Source organism: Oryza glaberrima, chromosome 2 (genome assembly GCF_000147395.1).
Source record: "Oryza glaberrima chromosome 2, OglaRS2, whole genome shotgun sequence".
NCBI lineage: Eukaryota > Viridiplantae > Streptophyta > Magnoliopsida > Poales > Poaceae > Oryza > Oryza glaberrima.
In genome coordinates this window covers 30,526,003-30,543,140 of record NC_068327.1, presented here as the reverse complement: position 1 = coordinate 30,543,140, position 17,138 = coordinate 30,526,003, and the positions used below count along the sequence as shown (strand labels likewise).

Below are 17,138 nucleotides of genomic sequence, written 5' to 3'. Positions count from 1 at the left end.
TTTAATAAGAGGTAGAACCTCATGGAAGAAATCCTTTGAGTCTTTATCTCTCCTCGAATTCATGTGTTTTTCCTGTGGTCCAATCAAACAGTCATTTCTATGTTTTTTCTGTGTTTTACAATCCTCTATTTTACACTTACATTCCTGTCAGAATCCTATATTTTTCCTATTCCTCTATTTTTCTATTCGCGTGATTCAAAGGGCCTAAAAAACAACGACAGGAAAACAAACGCATTTAATGTTTCTCTCGATGGCCATGCATTCATCGCCCTACCGGCACTACTGCGCCTGTTTATCCCCCCGCTAAAATTTAGCCCTGTCACTTTAAAATATTTGGTCACATATATAAAGTATTAAATATAAACGAAAAAATAACTAATTACATATATTGCGTGTAAATTGCGAGACGAATCTTTCAAGCATAATTACGTCATGATTTGACAATGTGGTGCTACAGTAAATATTTGCTAATGACGAATTAATTAGACTTAATAAATTCGTCTCGCGGTTTACATGCGGATTTTGTAATTGTATTATTATTAAACTATGTTTAATACTTTTAATGTGTGTCTGTATATCCGATATGACACGCCAAAATTTTACACCACTGTACCTAAATATAGCCATATCTCGAGAGAAACTTTGGAGGTCAATTGGCTACGTGGCTGTGCCCAATAAGTGCCTAACTGTGCAGTCACTGTTGCACTAGTCAGAATTGTGTATGGTATCCATTAGTTAGAGTTGTTCCAAATTATTTCTTTAAACTTCTAACTTTTTTATCACATTAAAATTTTTCTATACACACAAACTTCTAATTTTTCTATCCCATCATTCCAATTTCAACCAAACTTTCTAATTTTTGTGTGAACTAAGCACACCCTAGGAAGGGAACGATGGGCTAGAAAGTTCAAACATCAGACAGCCTAAACAGCAAAACGTTTTCCGACTTTCTGTGGTGGCCATCCATTGACGGCCGGGCAGGGCAGGCAATAGTTTTGGTGAAGATGTGAAGCTGCTAAGGATGTTAGGATTGTTGCGTCCTTGCGTGCACATTGCTTTAATTCCTAGTAAGAACGGTTACGCGTGTAACCCTGTATGATCCGTCAATAGTAAGTTAGGCGCGCTAAGCAACGGCGTATAAGTATAACCATCGGCCTAAACAAGCTAGTGTCCCAATCACATTGTTACAACCAGCCCTAATACAGCATGATTTAATTTAATCTCCGTGCTGCCACCCCCAATCCAAGTAATCTATCGCCACCACCAAATGCACTATGAAAAGCGCACACATGGTTGTTCTTGGACTAAGGATGAAAACGGATCGGATACGGTTGGAAACTACCTTTATCATATTCGTTTTCATTTTTTTTTCTCGAAATCAAAATCGGAATCGGAAACCCGGATACGAAAACGGAATCGAATATTATCAAATACAGATACGGAGCGAATACGAATCGAAACGAATACGGTAACGAATATTAATCGGAACATAAAAGCCCCTCAAACTGACCTTCACAAATCAACGAAGAAATATAACTTATTGTTTTTTCTAATATAGCATGTTATATTCGTAAAGATCAACAATTAATAATACCATAACGAGAAACATCCACAAACTTACACATCCTGACAAAGTCACACTGTCACACATATTACCGGTTACAAACTTGCAAATGATGACAGTCACACGCATTAACGCCTTGGACGGTCTTGACCACCACCTAATCCACTTAAGGTAGCTAAATTATTCGTCATCAAGACCTTCCTATTGATGCCATCACCGCGTCCAGTTGCCCAACATGTGGCGTCTCAGGCACGGACACGTACTGAAGTCTCGGGTCCCACCTTGCCAACCTCTCCACCGTGATCGTGTCTTTCCATACCCTGCGGCCTGCGCGACGCGACGCGACGCTGTCGCCACCGTCACCGACCGCGCGCGCACGCACGCACACTCCGTGTCCAAACTTTCCTCGAACTCCTCCCCGCCGCATAAATCCCCTTCGCCTCCCCGCCGCGCCCCGCGGCGTCGCACGATCTCACTGAGGCATAAAGTGAGAGACCGTGATTGGATCGATCACCGGAGCGAGGATCAATGGCGACGCTCACCGTGCCCGCCGCCGTGCCGCCCGTCGCCGAGGACTGCGAGCAGCTGCGCAAGGCGTTCAAAGGTCAGGCGCGCGCTCCGCCGTCCTCGCCTTAATCCTCCGCCGGCCGGCGCGAGGCCGGACCGGGTGCTGACGCGATCTGCTTTACTGGTGGTCCCGCAGGGTGGGGCACGAACGAGAAGCTCATCATCTCCATCCTCGCCCACCGCGACGCGGCGCAGCGCCGGGCGATCCGCCGCGCCTACGCCGAGGCGTACGGCGAGGAGCTGCTCCGCGCCCTCAACGACGAGATCCACGGCAAATTCGAGGTCCCCGATCTAGCTTGTGCGGATTAATCGGCTCCCCCCTTTAGCTCCGTCGCTATCTGTCTGATTTGATTCGTGTGGGGGTTGGGATTTTGTCAGAGGGCGGTGATCCAGTGGACGCTGGACCCGGCGGAGCGGGACGCGGTGCTGGCGAACGAGGAGGCGAGGAAGTGGCACCCGGGGGGCCGCGCGCTCGTCGAGATCGCGTGCACGCGCACGCCATCGCAGCTCTTCGCTGCGAAGCAGGCGTACCACGAGCGCTTCAAGAGGTCGCTCGAGGAGGACGTCGCGGCGCACATCACCGGCGACTACCGTAAGGTGATGATCCTGAATCTATCATCTACCACGGAGTTCTTGAAATTTTGATAGATCGATATCTCTGTCATAATCACAGAAACCATGAATTTTACACTTGCTGCTATGCTTCTCAGGGATATACGAGATGTTTATCATGACAATAGACTTATGCGAGATGTTTACTTCTTGATCTCCTTGTTCTCATGATTAGTATGTAGTGTATAGTGGATAACTCAATATTGAAGATGAATTGTTTTGTTAAGGATCTAAATCATCTCTTCAATTTAACTCTAGTATACTGCAATTCCACTTTTTTTATTTGTATTTTGTGTGGGCATTGATAAATGGTAACGTAGTTCTTAGATGATCATATCTGAGAAGATAATGCAGTTACTAGCTGTGTGAGATGATATCACTTCAGTTACCCTGGTCTGTATACTAGAATGTGACCATCTCCTCAGTTTACGTTGACTGGACCATTTTATTATTGTGCTTTAAAATTTGTGACATACTACTAAATTGCATACGTCAATGCTAAAAAAAGAACACCCTTGTTACCAAAATGAATTATTTTTATTTCTTTCTTGCAGCTTTTGGTGCCACTTGTGACTGTATATCGCTATGATGGGCCAGAGGTGAACACATCGTTGGCACATTCTGAAGCCAAAATACTCCATGAGAAGATCCATGACAAGGCTTACAGTGACGATGAAATCATCAGGATTCTCACCACAAGGAGCAAAGCACAGTTACTAGCAACATTCAATAGTTACAATGATCAGTTCGGCCATCCAATCACTAAGGTAATAATAGCATTGATAACCGTTTTTTTTTCCCGTTGAAAAACATTTTACTTACCATTCCTTGTCCAATCACTAAGCTGAATGATAACATGCATTGGATTGAAATGTTTCATTCAGTAACATGCCATTGTTTGCACTGAACATGGTATTTTAGGAACTGAAATTATTACACATTGCTAGTGGTCCATAATGTCGTTTGCCGACCTGTCCTTGTCTGAAACTCTTCTAACACATTCTGGCACACTGACAGGATCTTAAAGCTGATCCTAAGGACGAGTTACTTGGTACACTAAGGGCGATCATAAGATGCTTCACTTGCCCTGACAGATACTTTGAGAAAGTCATTCGATTGGCTCTAGGAGGAATGGGCACAGACGAGAACTCTCTTACAAGGATCATAACAACTCGTGCCGAGGTAGACCTGAAGCTGATAAAGGAGGCCTACCAGAAGAGAAACAGTGTCCCATTGGAGCGAGCTGTTGCTAAAGATACAACCAGAGACTACGAGGATATACTCCTTGCCCTCCTTGGAGCAGAGTGAGGTGTATATCTGCTCCATCTCGTCTGTCTGATCCTCCTTGTTTGATCGGAAAATAAGATCTGCATAGAACTGTGTTCTATTTTGTTGTTTCTGAATGATACAAGTGAGCTAGTCTGCATAGCAGTGCTCATATAATAAAATCTGTCCTGCATACTGGTTTGTCATCTGAGCTGCTTCAGATACTATTGGAGTATTGGTTCATTATCAAGCGTTATTGTTGCGTGGGGAATTCAGGTAGTTTTCAAAAAAAAAAAAAAAACCAATTACATCGTTCGGGAATAGGGTTTTTAAAAAAAAAACCCAGTTACATCGTTCGGGAATAGGGTGCCATGAGTTAGCAGAGGATGGTTACAGACATAGGAGATCATAGAATCGTGGAAACTTAATTGTTCTTAAGGCTAAACATGTTTTGTCGGGTACTCCCATGAGAATCTCATGGTATATTCAACTCGTGCTGTAACCAGATGACCGGAATACTATGGCACTTTTGCGGCGTAGATTGGATCGGCTGTCAATTTTCACGAGTGACCAAGACTTGTCACAGTGTAGTAACTTGCTACGCATGGCTCTTACATGGTTCGTGTGTATCAGGAGTTGACTTCAGGAGATTATCAGAAGGTGGCAACCTGCAGTAGTGAGTACATGACAGTTGTTACTTGTACGCTGAAACCTCTTCCACGAACTTATCAGGCTCTTGTACTCTTCCTGTTTACAGTACATGAATTAATTTCTTTGAGCATGTCAGCGGCGATCTTTTACCTTCCGTTTTTCGTATGTCCGCGCAATGTTGTCACTCGTGACGGTGTATACTGGTGCTTGTATGCCATTAGGCCGGCTCATGTCAACAACCGATTAAGACAGACAATATTAACAGACAGGTCAATTCCAAGAAGTAGTTGAACATCTGACAGCTTTTTTTTCTCTCTGAAAGAAGAACATCCGACAGAATTGCTAGACTAATTTCAACCAATCTTGTAAGTAACGAAGTCCAAAAAAGCCAACCAAGAATTGAGATTACATGAGTGTATTAACGCATATTTCTGCAAATTTGGGAAAGCTTGAGTACAAACGCCATCATTTTTTTCAAGGATGTTGTAACACACTAACCTTAAGAGATGCATGCGCAGAAAGAAAGTACTGTACTGCCAATTACCAAACCTTTACTACAGTATTGTATTGGCTTCCATTGACCAGTCCGACAAGGAGAGGTTACTCGTCGGACAAATCGGGCCACGAGTCGAACTCCGGCGACCCAAGGTCCGGCAGCCCATCGAACACGCCGGGCGGCGAGCACTGCATCAGCTGCACGGTCGGGACGCCCGGGCTGCTGCTGCTGCTGCTGCCGGCAGCAGTCGCCGTGTCCGAACCGTGCCCCTGCAGCGCGCCACCACCGTACCCACGCACCGCGGGCGACGGGTTGACCGCGTGGACGGGGATCCTACGAGGCAGCGGCCGGAAGATGGCGGCCGCCGGGAAGCCGGTGAGCTCCTGCACCATGGCGCGGAAGTTGGACACGTCGGTCGCCACCACGGTGGTCGACGAGCGGCGCGACGTCGACGCCGACGGGCGCGGCGGCGCCGCCGCCGCATGCCTCTTCTTGGCGGCGCGCTGAGGCTGCGCGGCCGCGGAAACGACGGCGGCGGCGGCGGCCTTGCCAGCCGGCTGCTGCAGCCTCCCGACGGCGTGATGGTCAGGGCGCCCCGAGACACCGATGCACGGCTGGTACTTGGCGCCGAACGCGGTGTGCGTTGGCGCCGTGCATTCGTGGTCGCACGAGTACATTGGCTTCTCGTGACAGAGGCTCAATAGTGTGTGTAGGTTTGCCAGTGGAATAGCTGCGTTTGATGGCTACTTATATATACTTAGCTGGAATTTACCGCCTGGGTCTAAATTCTTTTACCTCTTCGGTGATTATCCCGGTAGTATATTCTCCAGGCAGACGATCTTTTGGGCCAAGCAGACACATAAGGTGATGTTTTTCTCCTAAAGATAAACATAAAGATGAAGGTGAAGATTAATTTTTTTACGCAAAATAAGATGGTATTAACGTATAATTAATTGAGTTTTAATTATTATAAACTTAAAAAATAGATTAATATGATATTTTAGAGCAACTTTCGTATAGAAATTTTTCCCACGAAACACACCGTTTAGCAGTTTGAAAAGCGTGCCACGAAAATTTTTATTTTCATCCAACTATCGTTGTAGAATAGAACGGAACCTAAATGTTTAATCAGACGGTAGTGTATCGAACAATCGAGTTGGGTTGTTTTGACTTCGATTAGTAATTAATCTGTACATTAGTACATGGCGAGTTGATCCTTATCCTAGTTCTTCCTGTGCTCGTGCTCGTGAAGTGATCGTCAGTTTAAACAAGGAGGGTGTTCTACAAGCCAGTGGGGGGCAGATCAAACAGTTGAGGAGCGTTGTGAAATGGCAATGCGATCGCTAAGCTTTTTCCGGCAGGTCAAGTAGGACGGACTCTCTCTTCTCTGCTCTGCCTCTCCATGCAACACATCTTGCTTTTCGCGGTAGATTAACTTCTGTTCACGAGTAAAGCAAACCTTTTTGTTGCACTTGATATAGTTCCATTGGCCATTTCTTTCTAGATATGAACTCGATGACAGGTAGTTCATATGATTTGCGGTTTGCGGATGCTGCTCTCTCGTGTGACCACGCTGCTAGTGGATTCCCAACTGAAATCCCGTGGTCAAGCTCACGTACGCCAATAATTTCTCGGTCACGATGGTCGATGTATCACGTAGCTGAAACTCAGTTCAGACGAGAGTACAGCAGTATCGATCTAGCAAGCATACAGTTTCCATAACGTCGACGCATGGAAGAATCGTGTGGGCAATATTATCATCCAGACGCACGCGCTAGCTTAGCTTAGCTAGCTTGACTGACGACTTCTAATTAGCTGCCAAGGGAGATGGTGTGTACATACCGTCAATGTGTAACGTAACCATGTATACGATGTCATACAGTGAGATAGACGAGGAATATATGTGCTAACTAGTACGACACGCGTCATTCAGTGCGTTCGTGACTTGCTATCGTGGCGTCAACGTAGTTGAACTCTCGGCCTGTTGATTAAGCATGGGGATAATTAATCAATTACCGCATACCTGCACACACTTAGGGCATGTTCACTTTAATGCCAAAAAAAAAAAACTTACCAAAAATTAGCATACTTACCAAAATTTTTGCATGATTTCTTATATAGTTATCAAATTTGACAGCAAACTAAATATAGCCACTTTTTTTTTAGTAACTTTACTAAAATTTGGTAAGGTTGAAAATGTCATTAAAGTGAACAGACCTTAAAAAGCTACTATACGCTGGTACAATTTTGGAGGCGGTATTTTACTGACGTACTCCACGTATTAGCAGTTAACACAGAGAAGTCATGCACGTGCGAATGCGACAGTATCTTCTGATAAAAAGGAGGCACCGATGTGCCGGCCAGCTGCAGGCTGGAGCGGGCATGGCTTTATCACTGAGCTAAGTGCTCGCTAATAAACAAAGAAAACTCATTGATTTATTATGAAATCAAACCGCCCTATCTCTGTCTCGAAAAAAAAATCCGCTTTATATCAAACAATGGATAAGGATTAGCCATGATGAAGTGAGTCGGCATGGCGAGCTGGTTGCAATCAAAGCAGAGAGACCCACAAGGCACAATCCATTAGTATATGCTAGTATGATTTTATTATTTTTTCTGAAGACAAGTATATTGGTACGTAGTAGAACGGGATCCTGCTCCATCACATAATTTTGAGCCGTACGCAACCGTAACCTCGTTTCTCGACTAATATGGGCCGCACATACGTCACAGTCCTATTCTGGCCCAACTTCCACTACGTAAACGCACATGACATGACAATCCAGTTCTGGCCCAACCATATGTGGGGGAATCCAAATACGGGCCTCACGTAATCCCTTTTCGGCCCAACCATATATGGCCTGGAAGGTCCAAAAGGTAAGGCCCAGTGAGGCAGGGAATGAGTAAGTAAAGGGAATAAGTCTATTGACCTCCCTCATATCTTGCCCTTAGGTGAATTGCATCCCTCAACCACAGAAACGGGTATAACGTCTCCCTCAATTTCAAAAACCGGTACAAGTAGAGTCCCTCGGTGGTTTTAATAGCAGTTTCATCCTACATGACACTTACGTAGCGGGTTAACTTGACCTTCACCCCATGTGACATCAACGTGGCGCTTATGTGGCACTAAAATGAAAACAAATCTAAATAGGATCCACATGTCAGTGGTAAAACAATAAAAATAAATATCAGGCCCACCTGTCAGTTACCCTTTCTCCTTCCTCTTTACCCCCTCTCTCTCTCAAATGGATGGCGGCAAGCAACTGTGGATGGAGGAGGCGGCGATAGGACAGAGCACGAGCCTCCCCTCCCCCCTCCCCGGTCTTGCTGCCAACGTGGGTCTCGGAGAGTAGCGCGTGCAACATGGGTCCTAGAGTACTCAAGCAGCGCGTGGATGAAGTTGGATGCCGAGAAGTGGGATGAGCGAGCCGACCAATCCAACTGGAGAAGGTTGCCGGTCCAACTAGCGTGACGATCGGCGAGCTCCTCCAACTCGTGCAGCGCTGTTGGCCAGCTGGCGAGCTCCTCCCTAGTGCGCCGTCACCGCTGCGCTACCTCTATTGATGGAAGGTGTGTCGACGTTTAAGGTCACGACTACTGTATTTGCATGGTATGGGGATCGTTGGTACCGAGATTGAGGTAAAAGAGATAGAGAAAAGAGTTTTTATACAGGTTAGGGCCCCTTATCTGACAGGTAATAGCCATACTCATGTTGGCCAAAGCCGGTGTTGCTCTTTATTCAACTGAATCACACAAGTACAATATTTGGGATAACCTATATAACTATCGTCGACATGGTGGCACGAACACCAACACGTAGTCGATGACAGGGTAGTCTTCCTCCTCGAATATGAACTCGTCGAGATCAGAGATAGCACTAGATTCCTCTTTGTCGGCCTCCACAGGCACTGGATGAGGTCTGTCTAGGCTTATCTCTGATGTCGATGTCTGGTGGCGTATTGGTTTGTCCTGGCTTAGTGTGTCAATCTGTTGTGTCTTGTTGGTCTGTCTCCCCTCCTCCTAGGGGATATTGTATTTATACCCATAGATGTCCCTTTGTCTAAGTAGAACTAGAGAGACCAATATGGATACAATTCGAATAGTCATTATAGTTTTTATATAGAACTCTACTAGTCCTTCCTTATCTGAAACTCATTCTATATACGAGCTATGATTTCGTATAAGACTTGGTATATGATGGGCCTCACCGAGCTTAATCAATTACTATTGGATATGTGGTATCAATAACCCTGATAAGATGAGAGAAGAGGAATAGATGAAAGATGGAGGGGTCAGGGGGAAATGTGAGGATGAGTTGGAGGCCACTGATAAGTGGGTCCTATTTGATGACGCAACAAGTCAATTGCCACATCGGATGAAACTGCCTCCGAAACCACCCTGGGAGTCGATTGCAATGGTTTTTGGAGTTAGAGGATGGGTTATACCTGATTTTGCAATCAAGGGATGTGATTCAAGGAAATGAGTTGAGGGGAGTAAAATAGACTTATTCTGGGAGTATAAAGGACAGTAACTATTGGATGGTCCGGTAAGCCCATGCGCATCGCTGTCCCATGCTGCTCATCACTGTATTGAAACGGTAGTTGCGCTTGAGTTGAGAATAGGGCGGTTTCGATCTCGTAGTGCGATTTAGACATGCCATCGGCTTTTGATTTGGACGTCTCCTAGGCATTACTCCGTACGACAGAGAGACGACCAATTCTTCCGAGACAGGAGTGTTTTGGCATTTCTTACATGGAAACGCTTTTCGATCGCGCTTAACTCCTGCTGCAGAGTTAGTTTCAGGAAACTGACAGGGGAGATCAGGAATGTGGCCTTAGTGATTGCTTAACTATACTTAATTTCATGGCACATACTGATCCAACGTTCACATGCTCTTCAACGCTCGGTTGCAAATTGCAATTGACAGTAGCAGCAAACCATGAATAGGTTTATAATAATGATCAACCGGTTGTCAACGGCCAGTATTGTATTGTCGGTAATCGGCATCAGCCACAAACACCAGGGTTGTTAGCTCTAACGAACCACTATTCATATATCAGTCTGAAATACTGAAATCCGATGATGCTACGCGGCAACGGTTTTATACTTTTATGATATCATAACAATCTGCCGTCACACCATGCAATGATGCGAGAAACGACGCTGACCACAGAAAGATTTGTTCGTGCCTGTGCTGCTTAACTTTTTGGTCTAAAATACAGTGACCCCAAATTCCCAGAACGATGGGAGACCTGCTAGCTGCTTTGCCAACTAACGCGCAATACGCTATTATTAGTGATGTGCTATCCATGTTTAGCACGTCGAACACGTTTTGGAGCAGATCGATCGATCACGATTCACGTCGTCGGTGACGGTGCGTACGTGCACATAATAGTGGAGCACAAAAATGGCCAACACAAACCCAAGTCCAGATTGCTAGCTAAGTCGTGCCAGCGTGGTTTGATCTGGTCCAACATTTTCCAGCGATCCAACAGGTTAGTGGTGGTCAGGAGTCAACCGCCCCAAGTTTTTGTTTTTTAGTAGTAGTAGTGAAAAATAAAAGGATCATGCATAGCTGTTGTGTTATCTGTCTTCTGATCAGAATTTGCCTGATAGTTGACAAGCTGATGCTGTTTGAGAGTTGAAAAGGGAGAAAAAAAAAGAACATCGTATTTCACACGCACGCTTCCCGAGCTACTAAATGATACTTTTTGAAAAAACTATTTATAAAAAAAATGCTTTAAAAAATAATAATCTATATTTTATGTTTAAAATAATTAATATTAAATTAATTACGCACTAGTAGCTTATCTCGTTTTACATATTTTCTCAATTTTCTCTATTCCTCTCTTCTCTTCTCACGCCTAACACCCAATTTTCAGAGCGACGGACAGCAAGCATCTCTTAACCAAAGTTAAAACAATCAAGCAAACTCATGCTACACATGCACTGAGGAAGCGAGCCATGCTGTACCAACCTTTTGACCCACGTCCCTTATAAGCGTTTCTTGAGAGGCACTGGAGTAAAATAATTTCACGAGGTTGCACATATGTTCATGCTTGGTACTACCAAACATTTTTTTTGAGCCTGGGATTGCTTTGAGATTAGTGCAACGACTATAGCTATAAACCATTCTCCTTTTTTTTTTTTAAGAAAGAATTATAAACCATTCTTCTTAGCAACACTTCAGCAAACCTCAGGTCACACACCAGTTTTCCTCCCGACATGTCCGCTGCCTTCTACCTTCCTCATGCTTCTCTACTCTTTTTACACTACACCGATCTTCTCTATTGTTGTTTTCGTCACTTAAGTTTTATCCTATTCATTCTAAACATGTAAGTCAACATTATCAAATATTTAAAAACAGAGGCGTACTACTAATCGTCTTGACCCTGCCATTCCATCAACCTCTGTTGTCTTATGATGGTAAACAGTAAGTGGCCCCATTTTGTCTTAGCATATTCTCCCGAAGAAACTAATTTCGTTGGTGCCCATGTGCCTCAAATTTCAACAAAAGAAATTCAAATTATGGTTCAAACTTCATCAACACAGTAGAACATTAATAAACTCCAAGACATTCGACCCAACCAAGCAGTTCCCACCATGAATGCCTCCCCAACCAAACCATGGTCCAAGAAATTCATATCTACTCCAACTCTCCAAGAAGAAAAACAAAACAAAATAAAACAAAAAAGAGGAAGGATAATAGAACTTGCCCAAAATGGCCCACAGGATGAACTGAACAGGTACAAGCGGGTGCATGTAAATATTCCCCAATTTAAATCCCCCTCCTCCAAAAATATTCCCACCCCAACCTCGCAACCCCGCCGTTCGTTGCCAGCCAGAAGCCAACGCCCGCGCTCCCTCGTCCTCGTCGTGACCCCCTTCCCCGCCTCCCGGTGCGCGCGCTCGCCACGACGCGGCACGACACAACGGCCGGAGCGGGCGCGCGGCCGCGGACGTCGCCGGTCGCCATGACGGAGTCGCGCCGCCCGCCGTCCGGCTGCGCGATGTTCGGCATCTACAGCGGCATGTTCCGGCGACGCCGGTCAAACTCCATGTCCTCCATCGCCCGCATCAACGGGGTCCCACCCGCCACCGCCGAGCACGAGCACGAGGCCGAGGCCAAGGCGGCCTCCGCGCCGGCGAACCAGGCGCACCGGAAGGGCGGCGGCGTCCACGACGACTCGTCCCTCGCGCACCGCCCGGCCAAGCTGCTCCCAGGGACGAACAACGGCGCGCAGCGTGCCCATGCACCGGCAAGCGACAGGGCCGTACACGCGACGAAGGCGGCGAACGGCGGGGCGAGGAATGCGGCGTCGGCGGCACCGGCCGCGGAGTACACCGGGATGGCAGCGGAGCTCGACAAGATGATCCTCGATCACCAGAGGGTCAAGGGCACCACGCAACTGGTGCGCGCAACCTCCGGCAACATGATGCTCCACCGCAACCTCGGCAACCTCAATGCCGGCGTCCCCGGCGCGTCGGCGCGGAGCTCGCTGGAACGCAACCCCGCCAACAAGCCGGCGAACGAGCGGAAGGCCACCAACGGGTACGCGTTCTCCGGCCTCGGGAACATCGTCAAGGAGCCGAGGGCGCCGCCGGCATCGTCCGAGCTGTGCCGCGCGCTGTCGCACCGGACGGACCCCGAGAAGCTCAAGGAGATGGGCAACGAGGAGTACCGGGAGGGGCATTACGCGGAGGCGGTGGCGCTCTACGACCAGGCCATTATGGTGGATCCAACGCGGCCGGCGTACTGGAGCAACAAGGCCGCCGCGCTCGCCGCGCTCGGCCGCCTCATCGAGGCCGTCGGCGACTGCAGGGAGGCTGTCCGGATCGACCCGTCGTACGGCCGCGCGCACCACCGCCTCGGCGGGCTGTATCTCAGGTACGCGCATTCCGCATTTGGGCGTTCAGATTGTTCATCACCAATGTCATTAGTGCAATTGAAATCTTAAGGAATCCGGCAAAAGAAATGAAATTAACTAGTATTTGCACAGGAATTCTTAAGGACACTGATCAACTGGAATTAGGTCTTTAGTAAAAAAAAAAACTGGAATTAGGTCAGTTCATATCGTGACTTGATTTGGAAATCAGATTTGACTAGCACCATAGTTATAGTAGCATGATCTAATTCTATTGGAAAAGGGATTTGATCATGGCTTTTGACAAGACGACAACTGATTGTTCAACTTTACCCACTAATATTTCGTAGGCAATTATTTTGGCCGAAAATAGGTGCACCAAATTTAGATGTTGGGGAATTAGTTAATGGAATGGCTAATTTGCATCAGCATTGGCTCTTTGTCAATGATGACTTATTCATTTTTTTTTTTGAAAGAAATGAATTCATGGTTGAGTAGGGGTACTGCTATTCTTTCTTGGAAATCTCAAACTTTTCCCTTAAGAAATGGAATTACCCATTGTTTGTGATTAGGCAATAGTACAATTTGATACATGTGCTCCTTTGGAACATTTGATCATTGGTTTAGCAGGTCAAGCAAGACCTTCTGCCGTAAATTACTCTAGCCATTTGCGATCACATTGATGATTGGTAATTCCAATAGCTAATCACTTCCTCGACAAGCATTCTCACACTTCTTTTTGAAGAGAATGATTGCAGCACTAGCTTAGTACTAGCTTGTTGAATTTTGCGATCTGTCAGAGAACAAGTCCACACACACTTCATTTTTCTACTGCCTACTCTGTACTGAGTACTGACATTGTTTTGTTTACACAACACCACGATGATTTTTATCGATAGTAAACTTACACCGTTTTTAGTTCCAAAATAATTCTTCAAACTTCTAACTTTTTCATCACATCAAAACTTTCCTACACACATAAACTTTCAACTTTTCCGTCGTATCGTTCCAATTTCAACCAAACTTCCAATTTTAGTGTGAACTAAACATAGCCATTGCTGTTATTGCTCAGATTAGGAGAACCTGACAAGGCAATCCACCACTTCAAGCAATCGGCGAACGACTCGACGGGCGCGGACGTGTCGCGCGCACAGTCGGTCAAGAGCCGCGTCGCCAAGTGCGGCGACGCGCGCAAGCTGAGGAACTGGATCACGGTGCTGCAGGAATCGCAGGCCGCCGTCGCCGACGGCGCCGACTGCGCCCCACAGGTGAGCGTCCCTCGCGCCACGTGAAAGAAAAAGAAAAAGAAAAAGAAAGAAAACGTTTACGCGACACGACCAGCATCCGATCAAATGCAGCGATCTGATCATACGTCTCTGTCACGATGGAATTTTTTTCTGGAAGGTCATGGCGTTGCAAGCCGAGGCCCTGGTGAAGCTGAGCCGGCACGACGAGGCCGACGCTGTGCTGGGCGGCGCGCCGCGGTTCGGCGTCGACGAATCGACCAAGTTCTTCGGCACCGTCGCCCATGCCTACGTCCTCATGATCCGTGCTCAAGTCGACATGGCTGCTGGGAGGTTCGTTCTCAACGTTGTTTTTTATTTTTTTTTCCTCTTCCTCGATCAAATGGGGATCAACAGAGATGAGATGGCTGTATTCTGATGCCGTCGTGTTCATGCTGGATGTGTGAAGGTTTGAGGACGCGGTGGCGACGGCGCAGACGGCGTGCCAGCTCGACCCGAGCAACCGGGAGATCGCGAACGTGCACCGGCGGGCCAAGGTGGTGGCGTCGGCGAGGCTGCGCGGGAACGACCTCTTCAAGGCGTCCAGGTTCGCCGAGGCGTGCGCCGCCTACGGCGAGGGCCTCGACAGGGAGACCGGCAACGCCGTGCTGCTCTGCAACCGCGCCGCGTGCCACGCGAGGCTCGCGCGGTACGAGAAGGCCGTCGAGGACTGCAACGGCGCGCTCGCCATGCGGCCGGCGTACAGCAAGGCGCGCCTCAGGAGGGCCGACTGCAACGTCAAGGTTCGCTGCCTCCGCCGTGCCGGAAATTTTCATCGCCATACCTGACATGAATGCGCGATCTCATTTTTGTCAACGAACTTTTTGTCTGTGTTTTTGTGATCAGCTGGAGAGATGGGAAGCGTCGTTGCGAGATTACCAGGTGCTGATCCAAGAACTCCCGGAGAACGAGGACGTGAAGAAGGCGCTGTCCGAGGTCGAAGCCAAGCTCCGGAGCCAGAGGAATGGGGGCATTGCAAGCAGATCACAACAGTGACGCCATGTAACCACAGCTAGCCTTACCAATTCATGTTTACATTCATCGAATATACCGTCAAAATAATTTTCCTACTAGGTTTCACCATAGTACTACACCAAAGAGAAATATAAGTATGTACTATTTGCTAATATATGTTCTAGAAAATGATAAATCAGTCGTAGAGAAAACCAGGTCCTTTTCAATCAAACAAAAATCAAGTAAAATGGACAGTGAAGACATATTTTCATGCCCTTGAATTCCTTAATTTTATTTCAAAAAAGCCCTCATCGGTACTTTTCTGGGAGACATTGTGTAGATTGCTTGCATACTGGAAAGAAACAAATCCAAAACTGCATCGTAGTCCCTATAGTACTTGGGCACTACTGTGTCGGCTCTAAAAAGAATTTCAGTACTCTTTATCTACCTTAATTTTAACTGGTTAGGTCAAGGACAGCAGTTGATCACCACGCGCAGATAAAGAAATAAAAAGGCTGTTTGAAAATTAGGGAGATTCTCGCCTGTGCTTCTTCTTTAGAACAAAGCATTGGCATGTTGATCTCTATATAAGTTTATTCTTCCTTGTAGGCTTCTTTAATCTGTCGGCTACCCGAAATCAACTGCAAGATCTGAAGAGGACAAGACTTTGGACAAAACAATGCAGCACGCACCATTGCGCGGTTTGTTAGTGTCAAGTCAGTATGATTCTTTTTTTTGTGCACTATACGCCAAATTACAAGAGAATTGAGAATAATGAAACTGTACATAATACTTGCTGCACCGAGAAGTATAGCTAGTTAATTTGAATGTGGGTTGGCAGTGATAGCAACCATGAAAGTTTCTGAAGATTTAAGTTTGCCTCACACAAAAAACATACTGGGTTGTACTTTGTACTACAAAACTAATATCCATCCCAAACAGAAAATGAGTGAGTATCCATTTGAGCATGGCTCCCTCTTGCTGAAACTATATCTGGAATCCGGATGCCTGTACAAAATTTTGCAGGACATGCATTGCTAAATGCTGTGCCGTGTGACTGATTGTACTATTGATGGTGCGTATATGTAACTGAACTTCAGTACTGCACACCGTAGTGCATGGCTTTCATTTATCAGTTTGGTTGGCACAATGGTCTGGATGTCTGAACATATGGTTGCTTGTAGTTTCTTCATTCTGAACCTGTTATGTGGCATTGAGAATGGTTTGCATTTTTCGGCTTGTCCAGAATCTGTTAAAGCTGAACACATAATTGGTAATGTCCAGCAGTTAAGGCAGGCTAATGCTAGTTCCGGGGATGAGAAATGTGAGCTCTAGATGTACACTTCCCGCGAGCAGATTTAGTTCATAAAAACTAGAGAAACTCTTTAGTAAACAGGGCTACTGAAGAATTATAATTCTATTACAAGTTCAATGTTTCTCTAAATGATCTTTTTTATGTAAATCCTCAAAATTAAAAAATGCTTGCATCTGTTTGCTATTCAACCTTCCGTTGATTTTTCAGAAAACACAATCGGAAAATTTGTCACTAAGTTTGGTCTCAATAATTGTAAAGTACTCCATAAGATTTAGTTTGTAGATCGTAACAGGTGAGATGGTTCAGTTATGCTCTGAAACTTAGAAAAATCAACTTCTCTTAGCACTTTCCGAAAATTTTGCACATTATACAGAGGTCGGAGACTAATAACTACTCCATATGTTTCAAAATATAAACATTTCTAGGATTTAAATTTTGTACCGCAATAAACATTTTTAGGCACTGATTCCATTACATAGAAATCTTTACGTTTTCAACCAATGAGATGCTTGGAAAGGAGTAACTCAAAATTCAAAATTTGACCACTGAATTCTCTTAACGTAGT

General features: G+C 46.0%; 3 protein-coding genes across 3 annotated transcripts; 2 read left to right on the top strand and 1 right to left on the bottom strand.

The window, feature by feature from the left end:
* The first annotated feature begins 1,927 nt into the window (after positions 1 to 1,927).
* Positions 1,928 to 4,215, top strand: LOC127764166 (annexin Gh1-like). Its single transcript, XM_052289003.1, has 5 exons — positions 1,928 to 2,168; positions 2,268 to 2,413; positions 2,510 to 2,728; positions 3,298 to 3,510; positions 3,761 to 4,215. Exons 1-5 carry the CDS (start codon positions 2,093 to 2,095, stop codon positions 4,049 to 4,051), a joined length of 945 nt encoding a protein of 314 aa, XP_052144963.1. The 5' UTR covers positions 1,928 to 2,092; the 3' UTR covers positions 4,052 to 4,215.
* An 844-nt stretch (positions 4,216 to 5,059) lies between these two features.
* LOC127764167 (calmodulin-binding protein 25-like) lies at positions 5,060 to 5,864 on the bottom strand. The gene has a single exon (XM_052289004.1). The coding sequence runs from the start codon at positions 5,831 to 5,833 to the stop codon at positions 5,261 to 5,263; it is 573 nt and encodes a 190-aa protein (XP_052144964.1). The 5' UTR covers positions 5,834 to 5,864; the 3' UTR covers positions 5,060 to 5,260.
* Positions 5,865 to 11,979: 6,115 nt separating this feature from the next.
* LOC127761946 (inactive TPR repeat-containing thioredoxin TTL3) lies at positions 11,980 to 16,420 on the top strand. Its single transcript, XM_052286282.1, has 6 exons — positions 11,980 to 13,044; positions 14,094 to 14,289; positions 14,426 to 14,598; positions 14,714 to 15,047; positions 15,151 to 15,306; positions 15,868 to 16,420. The coding sequence occupies exons 1-5, from the start codon at positions 12,131 to 12,133 to the stop codon at positions 15,298 to 15,300; spliced, it is 1,767 nt and encodes a 588-aa protein (XP_052142242.1). The 5' UTR covers positions 11,980 to 12,130; the 3' UTR covers positions 15,301 to 15,306; positions 15,868 to 16,420.
* Positions 16,421 to 17,138: the final 718 nt, after the last annotated feature.